Raw genomic sequence first — 19,527 nt, 5'->3', positions numbered from 1 at the left:
GTCTATTGCTTAGAGTTGTAGAGACTGAGAAGTCAAGCAGAATGACACCTTTTATAAATACTATATCATTATTTGGAACACTTGCATTTCATGTGTGTTCCATTTCTACAACGATCTATGCGCAGTAAACACTTTGTTAAAACAGAAACCGTTTTCATGTTTTAGCAATAATTGATAAAATGTAGACTTGAAGTGTATAATATGTGAAGCCTGAATTCTAAATATCAAAGAAGCACTTTCACAAAAGATACAAGTATAACAGAACAAATGCGCTTTTTTCCAAGACTATTACCGAAGAAAAAGAAATCAGGTTAGTGTTGCTTGTTGTCCCGACTTCTCGGGTAGTATACTGGTTAGAGCTGCCGACTCCAATTGAGAAGGTTCTGGGTTCGAGCCTTAACGTCTCCCAAAATGAACGTTTTGACTAGTGAGCTGTTCTTATTGTTAATATTATACAATAAAAACACACATTTGATTTGCGTCTGTAACAGCCGCTGTAAATGTATAGTACTTGTCAAAGTTAGCGTCTTTGTTAAGTTTTACTTTATTTACTTATCTTCCTACAGCATAAACTCACAAGTACACTGCATAGCTTCCTCTATTTGATCGTCATGGGCATGCTCACAAATTACACGTGTAATGCCATGAAAAATACCTGCTGACACTTTAGGTCACAAGCAATGGTACGAGAATGCAGTTAGACTTTTTTTGGGAACATACACCATGCTAGTGTTTAGATCTGGACGGTGTAGTGTTGGGGAGCTCTGTAAGCCGTGCGGTTTCTTTGAAGGACAGGTGATTGTCAGGATGACGTTTCTTGCGGGTAGGGCTTCCGTTTTCTCCAATCTGAGTTCACCTCTGTAATTGCGCGTCTTAATTTTAAAACAGCAGTGTTACCTAGAGTCAGATCGGGTGGTGGGGGGAGGGTGTTAAGAGCGTGATCGTCATTGAAAGAATAAAACTGGAGCTTATTCAGTGTAGCCCCCCAGTTTTATTGTCCGATTCATGTTGAAGCTTCCAGACACACACACACCCCCTTCTGATTGGACGCTGTTTTCAAATAAAGACGTGGTACAAACTTGTTTTGTTACACTCCCTCTTTATTTGAAAACCGTGTCAAGAACTGAGAATGCAGACTTTTTTGGGCACATACACCACGCTAGTGTTTAGATCTGGACGGTGTGTCGTTGGCGAGATCTGTAAGTCGTGCTGTTTCTTTAAAGGACAGGCGATTGGCAGGATGTCACCAGACTTTTGTCTTTATGCCTGGTGCAGCTGCGTTGTTCTTGTGTGTGAGTGGACGTTTTTATAGTATTTATAAAAAGTGTCATTTTGCTTGACTTCAGTCTCTACAACTCTACGCAATTGACACGCAGGTAAACAGACTTGAGCTGAGAAAACTGCACCGGTCGGGGGATGTGATAGCAGACTGCTTCTTAACACATTTAAAGGACAAAAGACGCTGACGGAGAAGTGAGAAGCGTTTTAAGGTGGGACGGATTTACGAGTTTTTTCGTAGGCTCTGGTAATTCTAGTGTTAAGTAAAACGACTGCTGAGGCATTGGACATGCGTCAAACAATTCTTGAAGGATATAGAGAGGAGTATTAGACCAAAAACAAAAGGCCTGGAGCCTGTAATAAAACAAACATGATGCTATTTGCTAGAAGATCTCAGCATTCAGGACCAATATCTGGAAACTGTGTTGAAAAATGCGCTCTTTTTGCTGGGATTTGTTCATCCAAGAGGCCCACACAATGCAAAAACAAAATTGCAATTTCAAAGATGTGAAAATCAATTTCAGTTTTCAATAGACACTATGCTAAAAATCAGCTTTTCTAAACATACTGAACATGATAGAATCACAATCTGATCTTAACTTTATAGCAAATTTGTGACCCTTTACACCAAACTTCGATTTATATTAAGTGCAACAATAAGATCAATCAGATATAAATTTCAATCATTTTAACCTGCAGCATCCTCCATTTGACTGAGGCAGTTAGAAATGATTCAGAGATTAAATACAAATTAAGCATCTTAATGTAATGATACTGTTAACAGCTGCTCATCCAACAATTTAGCCATGGTCTAACCAGCCAATTATGAATAAAGTCACAGTGAGCAAATAACTATTCTGGCAGGACAAGGAAGTAAAAACTGAAACAGATTTCTGACTGTTCAACTACCTCTGGTAAGTCCACAAGGTAATTAAAAAAATGAAACATATTTAGTGTTTCTAAACCTCTATATTGTCCAGAAACTAATGTGACTCAGTTCACATTTGACACACAATACAAAATTCACGACTTGAATACGAGTGCTGTTTTATTGGTACACAGCTTTTTTTTTTTAATTCCAAATGTTTAATAAAGCAGGAAAACCCAGTTGTACTTTTAAGGCAACACAAGTCTTTAATTATTGTCACTTTTATATGATTACAAAATTATTTTGACAAATAAAAACACACTATATGTACATCTCTTGGGAGCGTGATGTTGGGACCAGTCAACTGTCATTCTAGCAAGTTACACGAGTGGTGAGGTAACGTAATATGCTGGCATACAAATTGTAGTAAAATAAAATTTAGTGGCTAATGTCTACTCCATATACATACAAAACCATCAATCGCACAACAGCAAATGTTACAAACCTGACAAAGAGTTGCTGACAAATTGATGAGTATTGCTATCAAAGCAGCTTTAAAGAGAGTTTTTGCAAAAACAAATATCAAATATTTGCATTCACTAAATCATATGACACTGCTATAATGTTTGAATTTTTGTCTTTTTATTAGTATTTATTTTTCAGTTACTAAGTGGAAAATGGTCAGATGAATCAGTCCACGATGTTCATGTCAGTCTATACATCTATATTGAAATCCTCCACAATCCTAAAATATTCCGATAAATGTTTTTAACTGTAGGGGAACACCACCAATCAAATTAAAGGCCCTGTGACTACTAATGAGCCTACAACTCGCCTTTCAGCTTTACTTGTCTAGCATGTCATTTACTACTACTTAAGTAAGCTTTATATTTATATTAGCAATAGACCACTTAGAGATATGGAATTCAGGGCTCAAATGTGCACGTTTTACAGTTCTCGTTTTGTCTACCCCCACATTCCAGGTTCATAATAGCTCCTAAAACCAAGTAAGAGCAGGCAGCAGGCAACAACTGGTTTCATAAAAAAAAAAAAAAAATACTGCAAGGGGTTAATTTACTACTGAAAATTTGTGCTGCTTACATTCTTCACTCAGCATCTTTTTCTTCACATACCCTGTGAAATATCACGCTATGTAGTTAGCTAAGTATGACTTCTCCCCATTTTGTTTTTTTTACTTATTTGCATAATACTCTATCCTTATTTTTTTGGAAATATGGAGAGAATATTTAAACTAATTGTTAAAGATATTGTGGGAATAAATAATGGACTACAAATCATAACAGCTATAGAGGGAGGTTATGTCTAACCATTCACAGCAGAAGCACAGTTAGCCTGTGTTGTACAGTAACAGCAATACTCAGAGGCAGCTTCCACAAATGACTGTTTCCCCTAAATATTTTAAATAAAGTGAATTAGAAAAATAAATGATACTACCAATATCTCATATGTAGTGAACAAACCAAAAGGTAAAACAAAATGTTAATAATAGTACCAATACATTCAATCTGCTCTTATACAGTACATAGTGTGATCATGGGTGTCAAATTCTCCAAACCTCAACACTTGGCTGCCTACTTTAATGATGTACCTCACTTCTTCAGAACTTGCCTAACTCCCTGTTAATTACACTAAATACAAGGTATTAAATACACATCAGGTTGTTGTTCAAGCCAAGCTTCAATAACTGAGCATGTTTTTCCCAACACTTTCTAAAGTCATTGTCAGCTGCTAGAGCATATTTACAATCAGAAAACCAGAACAAAAGATGAAAATAAAGACTGATAATATCAAACTTGGCCAAGCGCAGTTGTTGAACATTTTTGCCTGATGATGTCAGATTACATGATGAGGAATCGCAAATGATATCAAATTAAGATGACTCCATAACAAATTTTAAGCACAGTTTTACATTTCCAGAACATTGTAAGCTTGGTCCCCTTTTCTAAGCACTATTAATGTGCTGCTTTTAACCACAGCAGTGCTGTATGATGGATTTACAGCCATAGCAAGCTCAAACACAAACTATGTCCTTAATTGTTCTCTCTCCCTGCACACCCCCAACCCTGTATCGTACATTGTACATAATACAAGAGACATCAGGCAGACGAGTTTCTCTAGTGATGCTCTGAAAGATCATCCACCAATCAAGATCAGCCAATTTTCATTACAAAAGACACAATTATCATTTGGTAAATTAGCCCATCAAAAAAAAAAAAAAATTTGACACATACTTTTCCAAGCTTCACTGTAATTAAGTTTCAGTGCTCCTTTATGCAAGGTATTATGGTAGAGGAGTTGGAGCCCTTTTTTTTGCTGTGAACATCCACAAAACAGAGAGCAGTAAATACAGACTTTACCAGAGGGAGAAGACCAGAATATTAGCACTTGCATAAAAAGGTGGAATAAAATAGAAAATGGAATTGGAGGAGTTGTCCTGTATAATTAGACAAACTGCAAGAAAAGCTACTTTAATAAATTCAGATCATTTTATTTTGTCCTTTGATTAAAACGAACACTGCTTCTTTGCGTTTGAATGGTAAACAAGCTTGTGTCAAGCACAGCAGCTTACATTTTCAATTAGAGGAGATAAAGAATCTGAAATTGTTGCTTAGTAAACAATTGGTTTGTGAGCTTAACAGCATATTTTCCTCCGTTTCACTTGTAAACTTGTCTATTAAGAAGATGCAAAGCTAACGTGCATAACATCTTATGAACATATGATAGCTTTAGGATTTTAAATAGACTAAACTCTCTCATTTGTTTGACTGTACTACAGTATACATTTTGGTAAGAAACAAGAATTAGGAATGTCGAGCTAGTACACTGGAAAAACCTGTATAAATATAGTAAATATATATTTTAACAGCAAGAAAAGCTATAGTGTAATGATTAAAACCTATTAAGTGCATGTATATTTACATCCAAGCAATGTTTAACTTTAAATGAATAAATGTGTGTGAAAATATATATTTTTTTGTTAGACAAATGATGAAAACTACTTTTTAAAATTAAGCAGTGTTTCATTTAAGTACATTATGGAAGAAATTAAAATCTATGCCTTATTGTGATAAGAAAGATTATTTTCTTATGCCATATATTATGGGTACACATTTTACTAGTTACAAAAAATATGTATTTTGGGGGAATCTTATTTTGGTATTTTTATGATCACTAAACAATAAGCCCAAATGAATTTCATTTTTGTTAATAAAAAGGGAACAGGTAACACCAGTGGTCTAAGTTTTAATTATTAAAAAAAAAAAGTTAACACTTTAATATATAGAGTTTCTCACCACTGGGCCATGAGCAACCATTGTATTCAATGGGAATGGGCTGCATATTCTTCATGTTCTGCTGTGTCAGATGATGCTTTCACAAAGCTATTTGATAGTGATGGCTACCAGTTTTTAACATAGTGTGTTTAGATTACATTTACCTTGCAGAATCCACTGCAGAACATGACCCCTTTGAAAAGTAGCATTACAAAGTTTTAGCAAATTTTAAAAATGGGAGAAACATAAAATATGGCTTTTTCTGTGGAAATTTTTATAGCACTAACTGGATAGTCAAATTCCAATGTCATTTAATTGTCATAACAAGTGACAAGAATCATGCTGTAAGAACACAGCACCTGACCCAATGAGCATCACGGAGACACAGGGCTTGAACAAAAAAATTAAAGCTTTTAATTATAAAAATACTAAACAATCTCCTATAAAAGATGGTGTTCCATTCTGTTCCAATACACACTGACAAAATGCATCAACAAATTCAGATATAGAAATACGAGACAGAAACACACATTTGCAAGGAAATAAACTAATCAGAATGTAACTGTACTTTATATGAGTAACTGAACTGTACAAATGTACAAAGATTTTCAGTTAGACCATAATTATAGGAAAAAAAATACCACTTAAACAGAACAGTGAAACAACTGCATTTTATTACTAAATAGACAAAATATTCACAGCCCATGCTGCACACAGGTCTCTTCTATTTAGCATGCCTGGTAGGGCCTCCTTTAGGAGCCCATAAACTCCACTCATTTTTTTCTATTGCTGCCGATCAGATTTGTGCAATAGTTTACATTAGTCTTTGTTACAAAATTATTCAAGTGTATTACGTTCTGGATTTCTCTATACAAATGGCCATGGTATCTCAATTGGGCTGATAGCTGAGAAAAATACTTCACCATTACAAAACATTTTTAAACCACCCTGTGATCAATTTACTGTTTCAAGTCATCATTATTTTGCTTCAAACTGCTTCTATTAAACATTGGGTACTGAATTTTACTGCGTTTACATTCTGCTGTAAAACTTCTTGATATAACTTTGAATACAGCCTTCACTTATTCAGGTTAATGAAACCTGGTGAACAGACATGGAGTTCTCAGCGTGTAACCCAACTAAGCGGCAATACAAACCATTAACCAGGTTACAGTTAAGGATTTTAAAGTCTGTGCATGTTAGTTGCACACAGCTTGCACATGTGTTCACTTCTAACACACTTTCAACAGCCACAGGTAGAAACCTCCATTCTCTATAACATACATTTCCCAAGGCAAATGCTTTGGTAATCTCATTATTCCTTATCCTGGTTGAAATAACCTGCCTTGGTATTTCAGAAACTGCTAAATTTATGTTGAAGATCTGAACACACAGTACTAAGCACATTAGCATAATTTCAGAAGCATAAATATATTAAAATTAACATACGCTAATGTAGTCTGAGTACTGTTAAAAGAATAACCTAATGCAATACATATTTTATTGAAGTCAAAAACCTGCGTTACTATCCCAGCAGCACGTAGCAAAAAGAAAGAAGTAAACGTACTGCTACGCTGCTCCTTTGCAGGGCTCAGTTACACAACCAATCAGAAATGTTTGTGCTGTATGCAATCTGGTAACATACAGTACATATTAATAAAGTGTCAATTTAGTCTTAATGCAGCTATTTACTACTGATGTGATGAAACAGTGTTATGGGTGGTGTTGCGGCCAATGCTAATACTGCAAATTGATGGGGGCTCAAGTCGGGGACATAAAATGGGAATGGATGTTTGTTCATGAAACAATGACTATTTCTGGTCATTTTCATTTATGTTCGTATATGGGTTTTGAATTTAACAACACTAGGAGGCCTCAACCCCTGCTCGCTTCGCTCACCAACTCCAGTGTTTGGCTTTACAGATGCGCGCTTAAGATTTTTTTTTCTTTGAATTGTTCCTATTTCATTAGTTTCACTTTTATTTCAGAACTTCTGTAAAAACAATATTTGGAATCTTTTGAGTTCCAATATGCTGAATCTTTTTAATGAGGTCAGTGAGACTTGTGTTTAATGACGTACCATAATTCGGGATAGGTCTCTCTGTTTGGAATTTTAGCACAGAGACAAAACGATCTACATCATCAGCAGTTACTTTTTTGCAATGTAACCAATAAATGCATGCGAGGTAAACTCCGTTTTTGAAATTCTCTGACTTAAACTTCAAAGCCTTACAAATATTTACATACTTCTGACAAATCAACCATGTCCATATATTCGATCTCTGTTTGCCTTTTTGTTATTTCTCTGAGTAATAATTTCTCTTTCTTTGCGCTAATGCGATGTTTACTTTTTTGTTTTGACACTGTCATTTTTTTTCTGCTTTCATATTCTATATCTTGCTCTGCATGTGTTTTGCGCCTACTTTTTTTTTTTTTTTTGAGTCTTTTGAATTCCAGTTTTCATTATCTCTAACCTGTTCTGCATGTGTGTGGCCCCCTTGTTTTTGTAACCTCTTTATGACGTTTTACTTTGTTTTCTACTTTTATTTCTGACCTCACTTTGTCCTGCTTAAACCCCCCACCCCCCCCTCCCCCAATAACACCTGGTCCGTGGCGATTATTGTCCTTAATTTGAGTAATAATTTCTGTTTTTTTGCGCTACTGCGATCTTTACTTTCTTTTTTTATTCTAACATTCCTACTTTGGTATTCTTTAACTTTCTCCACATGTGTATCGCACCTTTTTTTGTGCCTTTCGAATTCCACTGCTTTCATAATCTCTAAACCTGCTCTACATTTGTATAGCGCCAACGTTTGTGAACGTGTTTATGAAGTTCTACTTTATCTTTTACTCTCTGTCTTTTAATTCTGAGCTGGATTGTATGTGCTTTTTTTTCCAATTCCACTTGTTCCAGGCTGATAATTACTTTCATTATTTTCTGAATTTGCACCTAGATTCTTCTTTATCTTCTCTTCAACGCTTTTGAGTCTCTTTTCTCCATGCTGCTTTCTTCTTCGTTTAGTCGTCTACGTTTCATTTATAACATATTGTCCTTGCATGCTTTAAATACTCAAGAGCCCTGGATCTGTGTGTGCTCAAAGCCTCCTTTACACGACTGTGTGTTCTGCTGCTTCTGGGCTTATTTGATATTGATTGTAAGTAGGACGTGTCTTACAAGAATCTCATGTTGCAGGTCATCGCGAGACGGTACTGAGTCAATCCCTTGGCACAAAGTCTCATGTTTAAAGTTCCCCGCGAGACGCTCCGTGGCCAATCTCTTTCATCTTGCGGTTTCTTTTAAATGTCTTCCGTGATCTTCACGTGAAGATCACGTCTCAATGCCCTAGTATTTCTCTCCAGGATTATTTTTATAATAGAGAGAAATGCTGGCCAGTGAGATGTGCAGCTTTTACTACAAAAGAAGAAAAGGTATTCGAAAAGCAAAAACTATTTGTAATGCATTATATTTTATAATAATTACTAGGGATGCTCCAATCGATCAACCGACAATCTAAATTGACCTGTTGTCAAAAAAAAAAAAAGACTCATCAATGGGCCAAACACAAAAACAATCTTTTCAGGACCTGCTTTTCTAGGCTTTACAGTAATTTAGTTTCAGTGCTCCTTTACGCAAGGTATTATGCAAATCCAGCTTGCGCAAATCTTTTTTTTGGCAGCTAACTTCCTGTAGTGCAAACAAAAAATGTAAAGGCTTGTTTCGCAAGAGATGATTGCAGCGTTAACCTTTACATTAAAGAAAGTGGAGTAATAGAGATATTAAAATATATTTTCCCTTTAAAAAGGACTCCATTTGAGTTTGGACAGTGAGCTTGTTTTAAGTGTGGCTGCTTAAATAAAGACATATTTTAAATTGCTCCTTCATTAACAAGTTTAACAGAAAAACATTTCTTGGTTATAAACCTGTTAAGTACGTTAAGCTTCTGTCTTCTTGATAAACAACTTACTAATCTGATAAATCTGCAGCTTTTTATTTGTTACTGTGTGTCATACAGTATAAATTTTGGTAAGAAACAAATACTGCATTATTAAAATGGAAATCCATATTTATAATTTCACTCAAGAATTAGCACGGTCTAGCTGATATACTGTAGAAAAAGACACCTACATAAATATAGTAAATGTACACTTTAACATTAAAAAAAATAAGATTAAAATCTCTCTGTGCAGGTATATTTATATTTAAGCAGTGTTTAATTGCCAATACCAATTAACTGATCATGTTGAGTGTATCATTCTTTGTTAGAAAAATGGTGAAAAATATATATTTTTAAATTAACCTTAAGATAGATGGTACATTACAGAAAAAAAAAAACATAATATGACAGCTTGTAATTGAGAAGTATTTCTTTTACGCCATGTTTATGGATAAACATTTTTGTACATATTTTATTTATGTATTTTAACGAAATTCATTTCAAATTTTAGAATCTTTATGGTCAGTGAATAAGCACCCTACAGGATTTTATTGTGTTACTAAAAATGAACAGTTAACACCTGTGGTCTATTGTTTAATTATAAAAATACACTTTAATAGTAGGATACAAGGCTTTTATGCATCTGTTTATGCAGGAGCTTAGTGTAATAATAGTCATAAAGAAAAACAAATCTGAATCAATACTGGAATCAATCAAGTAACATGGCATATTTACTTTTTTTGTAAAAAAATGTGAACCGCAACAGTCCTCACATTGCTTAGAAAACACAGGCTCCGTGCTCGTTTTTGGATTCATTGTGGCCGATGTGAACATTTACCTCTTTTTGTTTTGCGCAGATTAAGGGTGTCACAGCATTTTGTGAATGGAGAATTCCATAATGGGACTCATTCATGTAAACTGAGGTTTTTAAGGAACCAGGTTTCTTCTGTCTTAACTGGGTTACTCAGTTTATCACAGTTTTGTGTGATAAATGAATGGATGTTTAAATGATCAATTCAACATTGACAAGTAGTGATACATTTGCATTAGTTTAATTACATTCTGCTTATTGTTATAGTTAAAAATTAGTCCACAGTTTCATGAGCAGTTAATGCAGATATCCAAGAAATTCCAAAGGGTTCACCAACATTTTCTTGCAACTGTATGCAAATTAATATCCAAGTAAAAAGTTTCAAAAAAGCTCTCTAATCCCTTTAAAAAAGGCCTCCATTCATACCAGGCACACAGCAAATGTGCAGCAACAAAAATGAGCAGAATTCAGCTTAGATAATAAAGAGCAAAAAAAGTCACCTTAAAGTTGTTTTTTATTCTACAAACATTTGCACTGATGAATCTGAAGGCATCCAGATCTTCTGAGAGGGTTTAGGAAAATTCTACCTCCTATATACCTATATACAAACAAAACAACTTCAAACTATTCTACCCACCACATGACTTCCCCATAATATTTGTACCATTTTATCTTCACTAAAAAAAAAAAAAAACTTACCAGAATGGCTTACATATAAAAAGAGAGTATGCTGTAGCCAGGTATGAGTTACCTGCCACAGCTCTCAAATTGGCCTAAGTATTGCATTCTACTAGTATGTGTGTCCTTATGTTCTTCACTTTAACTTAAGGAACACCAAATTGAATCTAATTGTTTTAAATGGCCATATTTTTCTCACAATCTTTTTTTACATTTTGTCTGTTGGACAGATACTGTTAAAATATGAATCTCTTTAGATAGAATGAGTCGAGTTTAATTCAGTACAAAGCACGGCTATCATTCTTTTCTGCACTGCAATCCCCAGGTCTTTCATACTGTGCCCGATCAGTAGGGTGTGCCTAAGAGACAGTCAGAGGACCACCTTCCTCATTAAATAACTTGAGTAGGTAAACAGTAGAAACTGTAGAGCATCTGGGACAGAATGGCAGAAGAGAATCCAAAAATAAAGAATGTGGGTTGTAGGAAGCCCATGAGCTACCTGCCAACAGATGTCCCACAAGTCTTAACATTTCAATCACACTTATACTAAAGACTCATCTTCATATTGTATACTCCTATTGCTTTCTAATAAGTGTAGTAATCTTTGCTATTGGTTGTTACCTATGAAGCTGTTTTTTGATAAGTATAGTAATCCATTATTGGCTACAAAGACTTTGTATATTTTCCTGTTCTTCTGGTAGCAGAGCTCAGCCATATTGCTAAAGAGTAATTTATCCTTCTTTTTGGTATGGACACATCCTATGTTTATCCATTAAACAATTGTTTCCCCTTGACACCAAACCTGTAATATCTGCACTCTACTGTGGATTACACCCTGTAGAGCAACAAACTGTCACTCAGATTTAACCTGTCTTCAACAAGGGAGTCAGAAGGTAGTAACATAATGATGCAATATTATTTGAATCAAAAATGAAAATCTTTATTCATGCACAACTTGTTTTAAAGATGCATGATGCAAACAAATCCCATTCAAAAAGTGAAAACAGAATTCAAAAGAATTCAATTAAAAAAGAGATGAACATCACTTTATGAAAACTTTTCTCAAAGAAAGGGGAATCAAATTAAATTTGCAAACAGTGTGAACTGGGCCTCACATCCTTTCTTACAAACAATACTAATGTGCACAGGAGAGAACTTGGATATTCATTATAAACAAATCAAAGAGAGCAACTATATGATAGAAACAACATCACCTGGTCAATCAAACGTAAGGGACACAGAAAATCCCTAAAACTAGAAGGTAAAACTTCTAAGCCAAAACAGGTTATCAACATGGGAGAGAGGTATAATTACAAAAAGTAAGCTATTGATTCCAGCAGAATTTTTGATCAATCTATTTCTGTAAAATTAAGGCAGACACATAGTGAAAATCGCACTTAATTTTGGGAGACACTGGAGTTAAAGAAAAATGAAAACAAATACAATGACTGAGGAAAATGGCAAATTAAAGTCAAAACACACACAATTAAAATGCAAATAAAAAATGTAACACACAATGTAAACAAATACTATAAATTTCAATATAGATACATACTAAATGGGGGGAGGAAAGGTCTCAGAACCAGCCTCAATGACCAGTTTAAAGAATTAAAATTAATGCATTCAGAACACATGATACACAGTAAAAATGCAAATATTCAAAGTACTGCATGTATTTTATTCTACCCACGTTTAAAAAAAAAAAAAATCACAACCTGCACCTTGTCTGAACACTAATAACTAAATATTCCTCAAACAACAACAAACCACCCCATCAGAACACATTTTCAGGCTTTTTTTCTTTATAAATAACCACTCAAGATCTTTAAGCATGATCTGAACAGCAAGGTTTCATCAACTAAGAATCAAAAAAGTAAGGGGATAATAATTTTTCTTACACAAAATGATGAAATCAAAGGAAAAAAAAAAAAGAACAACGAAAAGCAGAGGCCAGCTGGACTGTGACAGTCAGAAAACATGAGAGGAAAGGGGAGGCTGAGCAACTGCTAGATAAGAGTAAGTATGCAGGATTTGGGGGAATGGGGATGGGTTTTGAAAGGAAGCCACACATAAAATTGATAACAGATACAAATGTGATTGAATGCTTTGTTTTTATTATTAACTTTTTTGTCTGCTCTTAGTTGATACAAGAAAGCATTACTTGCATGTTCGAGACTGACTCAACTACAAAACTGATCAACTGTATACATTCAGCCTGCATTAGAAAAATCTACAAATGCACAATGCTTTAAAAAATGTGTACATAAAGAATGTGCAAATGACATTCTTACACTTGTCAACACGATGTACCAGGGGGTTGTGTGGAAAAAGCACATTTCACAGGAAATGCTTCCATCCCCTTTCAGTGGCAGGGAGATGTCCAACTACAAAATAAATTTCAAGTCTCAACATTGACCTATATGTAAAAAAAAAAAAACAACAAAAAAAAAACAACTAACCACTCAGAGAGTTAAACCTTAAGTCTTTGATGGTAAAATACCACAGGAAAAACATACTGTAAAATCTGATTAAAAAGAAAATAATCTAGCAATACCTTAAAATATGTCTATTATTCCACCTGCAAAATACACCCAATTCTAATTCATTGTTTATTGTACTCATTTTCTGAGTGACTTCTTGATTATACCCCGAAATAAATAAATAAATACCTTGTCAAGTATGATTTTACTAGTGGCTTGCTGGTTACACAATAAAGATCCCAAACACTGTTTTCTAGTTATTTGGCTCGTAACAGGCACAGTGTACACCATGATATTCAATGTGTACGAACTGATTAGGATGCAATGTACTGATTTGCTTCCATTTACAGCAATGTATTTCCAAAAGACCACACTGAGAAATGTCAACTCTGCACTTTTTCATTTACCTAAATGGACAATGAAAATTCTTACTTATCAATACTTTTGCACAATTATGCTAACTGGAAACTACTGGATAACATTATCAAATATGGTTACCCCGATTTAAAGTCCGACTGCCTCACTATTTCATCCAAAATTCCTTTGTCATATTTAAAAAACTCCTCACTTGCCTGTCAAAGTCAATAATGAACTCCTATGTAAGGAGAGAAAACAAAAAACTAAAAACATGCAAACACACCAAGCAATATAAAAGTTATTACTTGTACCACTAAGTCCCATGCACAGTATTTCACCTGTTAACTGAAAATATGGCCACAAAGAACAAACCTTTTTTCAAAAAAAAAAAACCACCATGACAGTTTCTCCCACTTACAACTGTTAGCTCCTAAAATTATTAAAAAATATGGTCACCTTTGCTTTGAATAACAAATACCCTAAATGAAATTAAAACAACATATGATGTACCTAACATCATAGCAAAACTGTACATGAAAGATGCCTTAAACTCCCAACTTTCTAACAAAATCTTGAGACATGCTCATAATGCATTCAGCACTGACAAGCTTAATACCTAAAAGTAAAGCACACTTGCCTCTTGTACTTTTGTGACAACCATTAACAGAAAACAGCCAATCACTTGCAAAAAAATAAAAAATATATAAAAGCACAAACAAAAACAATTGAGCTGACATCTTAAGCGTATTAATGCTATTAAGGGGAAAGTGAAAAATGTAAAATAAAACACACACTGGTGAACATTTTTCACAACATGCAGACACAATTTAAGCCTTTATATTTAAAATGTATTAATGCTTCCATTAACTAGAAAAGAGATAAATGTAAATCACACATTTTCCACAAACAAATGTTGGCACAATCCAACACATTACAGTATAATACATTTTTACAGCTATGTCAATCATTCTCATCTTAAACGTTACTTTCTAATTAGTCGAAAAAACACACTTGACTGAAATTTACGCTTTAAGAAAACAGTCTGACAATTACATTAACCTTTTCTTATTTTACATTTCTCCCACTGAGTAGCAATATATGGTTCATGAACTCTAAAATACCATCTATACACCAAAATACCCAATTCAAACGTTTTAACACTTGTCTAGGACAGACACAGACAATAAATATGCATCTACAAATATATAAACGTTTAAACATTTCAAGATTTCCTTTCAGAAAACGCACTGTAACCTTAGTAGCATTAAACAGTTTTTTACTACTACGATAATGATTAAGTAAAACGACTTGATGATGCCATCATCTTGAGCCAGCAAAACAGACCAGTGTACGTTTTACAACATAAACGTCTTTTTACAGGTACAATAATTAATCACACACTGTGTATTGAAAAATAATACCGTTAAGACAAACATAAAAAACACACCGGTAATATGCTAACGTAAAGTGTGTACAGTGCGTACGAATACATGCACACACGACGGGTTTAAAAAACGGCCCCTCTTCCAATGTCCCATTTAATGAGACTCAAAACAGAATAAAATTAACGAAAAAACTGTGAAGACTGAAGAGATGACAAGGTTCAAAGGCCCTTTTTCAGGACGCATCGCGAGATGATTATTCCTTTAAACACAAAGCGCCGGCCTATCGCAAGTTTATACTTTTCATATAAAATATATGCAACTTAATCACCTACGTGCAAATGCACACGTTGATCGTAAAACCGTTTTTGACACAACCTTCCATGCCCTTACTATCTGCACATTTCAGTGTTTTTTTTTTTAACCCTGTATGATTACACACCAAACAGGCCGCTTCGACCCTCCATGTCTTTCTTCGGCCTGCTTGGGCCTCCGCCGCCACCGCAGGAGAGCACTAATGTTATTTGTACAGCTCGAGCTCCGAACTACGACTCGGTGGAAACAGAAGTACAGAATGAAGATACAGCCCCCTCCCACCCCCCAAAAAACCCAAAAATGAATCCTCGACGCCCCAGTGTGTTAGCAACGGATCTTACCTGTTCCATCGCTGGCGGCCGACACGGACAGCGCCGGGGAGGAGAGTTTAGGCCGCTTGGCAGAAGGCGGGCCGGGATCCACCACATTATCGGCCATTTTCATGAATTAAAACAGCCCAAAAAGAAAGCGATCCCCCCCAGAAAAAAAGAAAACCAATCATATATGGGTTACATAAAAAATGAAGTTTCGTCTTTTTCTGTGGACGCTTGCGTTTTTCTATTTTGTTCAATTTCAAAGCGTCTCTTTCCAAAGTCCCGTATTCACGTCCTCCGCCGCGACGCTTCCTCTCTTGTTTTTACCCCCCCTCTTCCCCTCCTCCCCCTTCCCGTTCACAAAGGGGGCAAATAAAATTGACGGGCAGGAGTGAGAAAGAGAGAGAGAGATAGATCCCGTCTGTAGCTCGGATGACTAGCAAGAGTCTCCCTTTTCGTTCTTCTTACGCCTGTTTTTTCCCCCCTCTTATTTCCTTTTGCTTGTTAGTCACGGGACTAGTAATCAGGTAGCTGCTTCTTCTGCGACGGACAAACTACTATCCACGGATCGTTCCTCCATGGTTCAAGATGCCAGTTTTTTTTTTTTTTTTGGTTATTTTTTCGACAATCCGGTCGGGCGACACCGACCCAAAAATAGAAAAAGGCTTAAATTTTATTGGCAGTCTCGTTTAAGATAAAACCGTGAAGCCAGGAGTCTTTCACAGGCGATCTGAAAATCCGAAACTGGTGCGGGGATCTCCTGGCTTTGCCCGTTTATGGTGCATGTTTTTCCTTTCTGTCTTCCTTTCGCGATGTAATTATTTCCTTTTGTGTTATGGAAGCCGAGATGGAGTTAAAAAAAAATTAATCCAGGGGCCGGTTCTTTGCACAAACAAGGATCTCGCCGACCTCCAGGTCCCTTTACGTTTTGATAATTGGCAACAAGCTTGATCCAGTCTCCTTGCCGACAGATGAACGATTTGCTACTGGTTTCAAAAGTTATAAGGAGGTCCAATTTTTTTGCTTAATACGAACAATAAAAAGTACACCGGAGTGGGCTACAGGTCCTCTGTCTTCTTGTTTAGCTCGATGCAACTCAAACAAACGACCCATTAAATTTTATATATATATATATATATATATAAATATAAGTGGCAACCAACTTCCACCCCACCCTCCTCGCAGAAAAATGACAGTAGTTAAAGGAAGGCTAAGGTGTTTCTTATTTCGTGAACGGGTGGATCAGTGGTTTCTTTTTCTCGTTATTTTGCATCCTCTGCCTCTACTCCCGAGTGGGTCCGACTAATCGATTCGCACTGTGACCGTAGGAGGAGGGTGGGCTGAACAACACGGTGCATCCAAGCCAAGGTGCTGCAATCAAAACAAGTGGCCACAAGTATACAAAATCCAAAGGTGTTCACGCAGCCTTCACCCAATGACCAACCGTTTCTTCTGTTTGTGAGTATACGCCTATTCCCCCCCGAAAATATATATATTTAAAAAAAAATCGCAATTTGTCTTGCTGTTTGCTTGCACCGGCAGGTCGACGTGAGCTCTGTTGGTTGTAAGGAAGGGGGGAGAGCTGCTGAAAAAAAAAAAGATCAATAATAATAAATCACCCCTTCAGCTTGCGCCCCCTGTCTGACGTTCAAAAGACCAAGTGGCGTTTCTTTTTTATTTGAATGTAGCGTTTTCTCCAACAGTTGGTGTAAAAATTATTATTAATAATTTGTAAAAAAAAAATCTTCAGTCCTTTCGTCAACCAAAAAAATAGTAATAATGCACCATAAAAGCTGATAAAAATGGAGATGAGCTCTTGCAGTCCGTAACTGTAATAAACACTGCTGCGGTCTGGATTTCGTTCGATTGCTTCCCTGTGAAATATTTTCTTTAAAAAAAAAAAATCAAAGGGGAAAAACAGGTGGAAAACCAATCTACTGAATGAAGCCAAAAAGATTTGTTAAAAAAATCTACGTCCGAAAGGATCTTCAGCTCAAATGTGTGCAAAAAAAAAATCGCGTCTGCTTATGGAAGGATTTTTTTTCCTGTTTTATACTCTTAATATTGCGGGGGGTTTGTTAGATGGCAGCAAATCGCCAAGCTTTTGCCTTTTTTTTTTGGCTTGAAACGATTTTGAAATACGAGGCAGTCTTTTTCGATGCCGTCCGCCTCCTTCGTTTATGCCCGTCCTTTGTGTATATTTTAATGTGTAAAATATACAGACGTAAAAGCCCTGCTTGGGATTTCAATGAACGATGTTTTAATCCCGATATGTTCCGTCTTTTTTTTTTCTTCTTCTCCCTCTCCGCTTCTCTTCAGGACCGCTGTCGCCGCTCCGGTTGTTGCGTTTTCTTCTTCTCCAGCTCCATTTGCGTTCAGCTGTATTTTATTATTATTTCTCGAATGTCTTTTCCTCCTCGTCGTCGTCGTCCTCCTCCTCCTCCTCCTCCCGTTCCTCGGACTCTTAACGTGTGGGGGTGTAATAATATTTAATATTTTTTTCTCTTCGGTGTATTTAAGTCTTCCGCTTCATGGAAAACGAGAAAACCCCCGTTTTTTCGCGTTTGTCCGTTCGTCTCGGTCGAAGAGCCGAGGTCTTGTTAATATTTTTTTATATATATTTTTTTGTCTGCGCTGCTGCGAGCGCCGGGTTGTTCCGTGCTGTCGTATCGTGTCGTGTCCCGTCGGCGAGTTTCTAGTCCAGCCAGCTGCGGGCAGCACCGCCTCTCCCTCGGTCTCTGCTACCGGTTCGGCTCTGCACCGCTCGGCTCAGGCTGCGTTCTGCCACTCGCTAGCCTCTCCGATCCGCTCCGCACAAACAAAATGGCGGCTTGTTGTTTCTAGTACTCCGACACGGCGGGGGTGTGAAGTGGACAGGAGGAAGGAGGGGGGAGTGTGTGTTTGGTTGACGCGCACACACGGTTACACGAATAGAGGGGGAGGATGAGCTTCGGCCGTATTCGGGCCCTGTTCGTTATTTTCCGTCATTGGAAACCTTCCCTGACCGATAGGGGGCGAGAGAGGATCATTTATGCTTCATTCCTAGCCGTATTCTGTAATGCTTGAGAACTGAACAACTTTCCATGAAATTTGAGGGCGTCACAGGATCATTTATGCTGCATCCCTAACCTTATTCTGTAATGTTTAATTGAGAAGTGAACAACTTTTCATATTTTATTGTCATATAAACTCGTATATGTATAAGATTTTTGGTAAAACTTAATGGTATTACATTTCATAACTATATAGCCGTGCCATATTTATAAGCCAGTCTCCGTGGACCCCTTCCTCTCGAAAATACACTTTTCATTCCAGGCTTCGAAACCCGTTTGGCCCTGGGTAATCATTACCCGTTCCCCTACACTATGACACCTTTGTTCAAACCTTCAATTTGTGGTTTCAAATCCCACCAAGTTACCGTGAGCTAATCACTTCACCTGCCTGTTCTCCAATTGGAAAAATACAAGAAATGTGACCAATTGTATTCCTCAGCCAAAATGATGCCTTTATCTCGGGTGACCTGCAGGTACATTTCTTTGGTTATTGCGTGACCCAGAAGGTTAACGTTTATAAGACAGTGATACATCCAGCAGGTTATGTATAGAGCTGAGCCATGGGTGGTAGTAAAGGGAGTGCAGGAGAAGCTGGATGTGGCTGTAATGAGAACGTTGAGATGGATTTGTGAAGTTACAAAAAAAATTACAGAACAAAAAATGAGATCATCAAGGAGTACAACAAAAGTGAGGGAGAATTAGTACAGGAAAGTAGGCTCAAGTGGTATGGACATGTGAGGAGGAGAGACAATGAAGGTACAGG

At 36.5% G+C, this 19,527-nt stretch overlaps 1 protein-coding gene across 2 annotated transcripts in view; it reads right to left on the bottom strand.

The window, feature by feature from the left end:
- The window catches only part of ep300b (E1A binding protein p300 b), a 117,454-nt gene extending 98,835 nt beyond the window's left edge, over positions 1–18,619 (bottom strand). The window contains exon 1 of one of the 2 annotated variants that reach the window (XM_039765503.1): positions 15,739–18,619. In XM_039765503.1, the coding sequence (XP_039621437.1) occupies positions 15,739–15,841 (103 nt within the window). In that variant the 5' untranslated portion in view covers positions 15,842–18,619. The remainder of the gene's footprint in view (positions 1–15,738) is intronic. The other variant, XM_039765504.1, reaches the window with a different exon arrangement.
- Positions 18,620–19,527: the final 908 nt, after the last annotated feature.

Source organism: Polypterus senegalus, chromosome 10 (assembly GCF_016835505.1).
Source record: "Polypterus senegalus isolate Bchr_013 chromosome 10, ASM1683550v1, whole genome shotgun sequence".
In the NCBI taxonomy this organism is placed as follows: Eukaryota; Metazoa; Chordata; class Cladistia; order Polypteriformes; family Polypteridae; genus Polypterus; species Polypterus senegalus.
The sequence above is the reverse complement of the archived record's forward strand: the minus strand, read 5'-3'. Positions and strand labels throughout refer to the sequence as shown.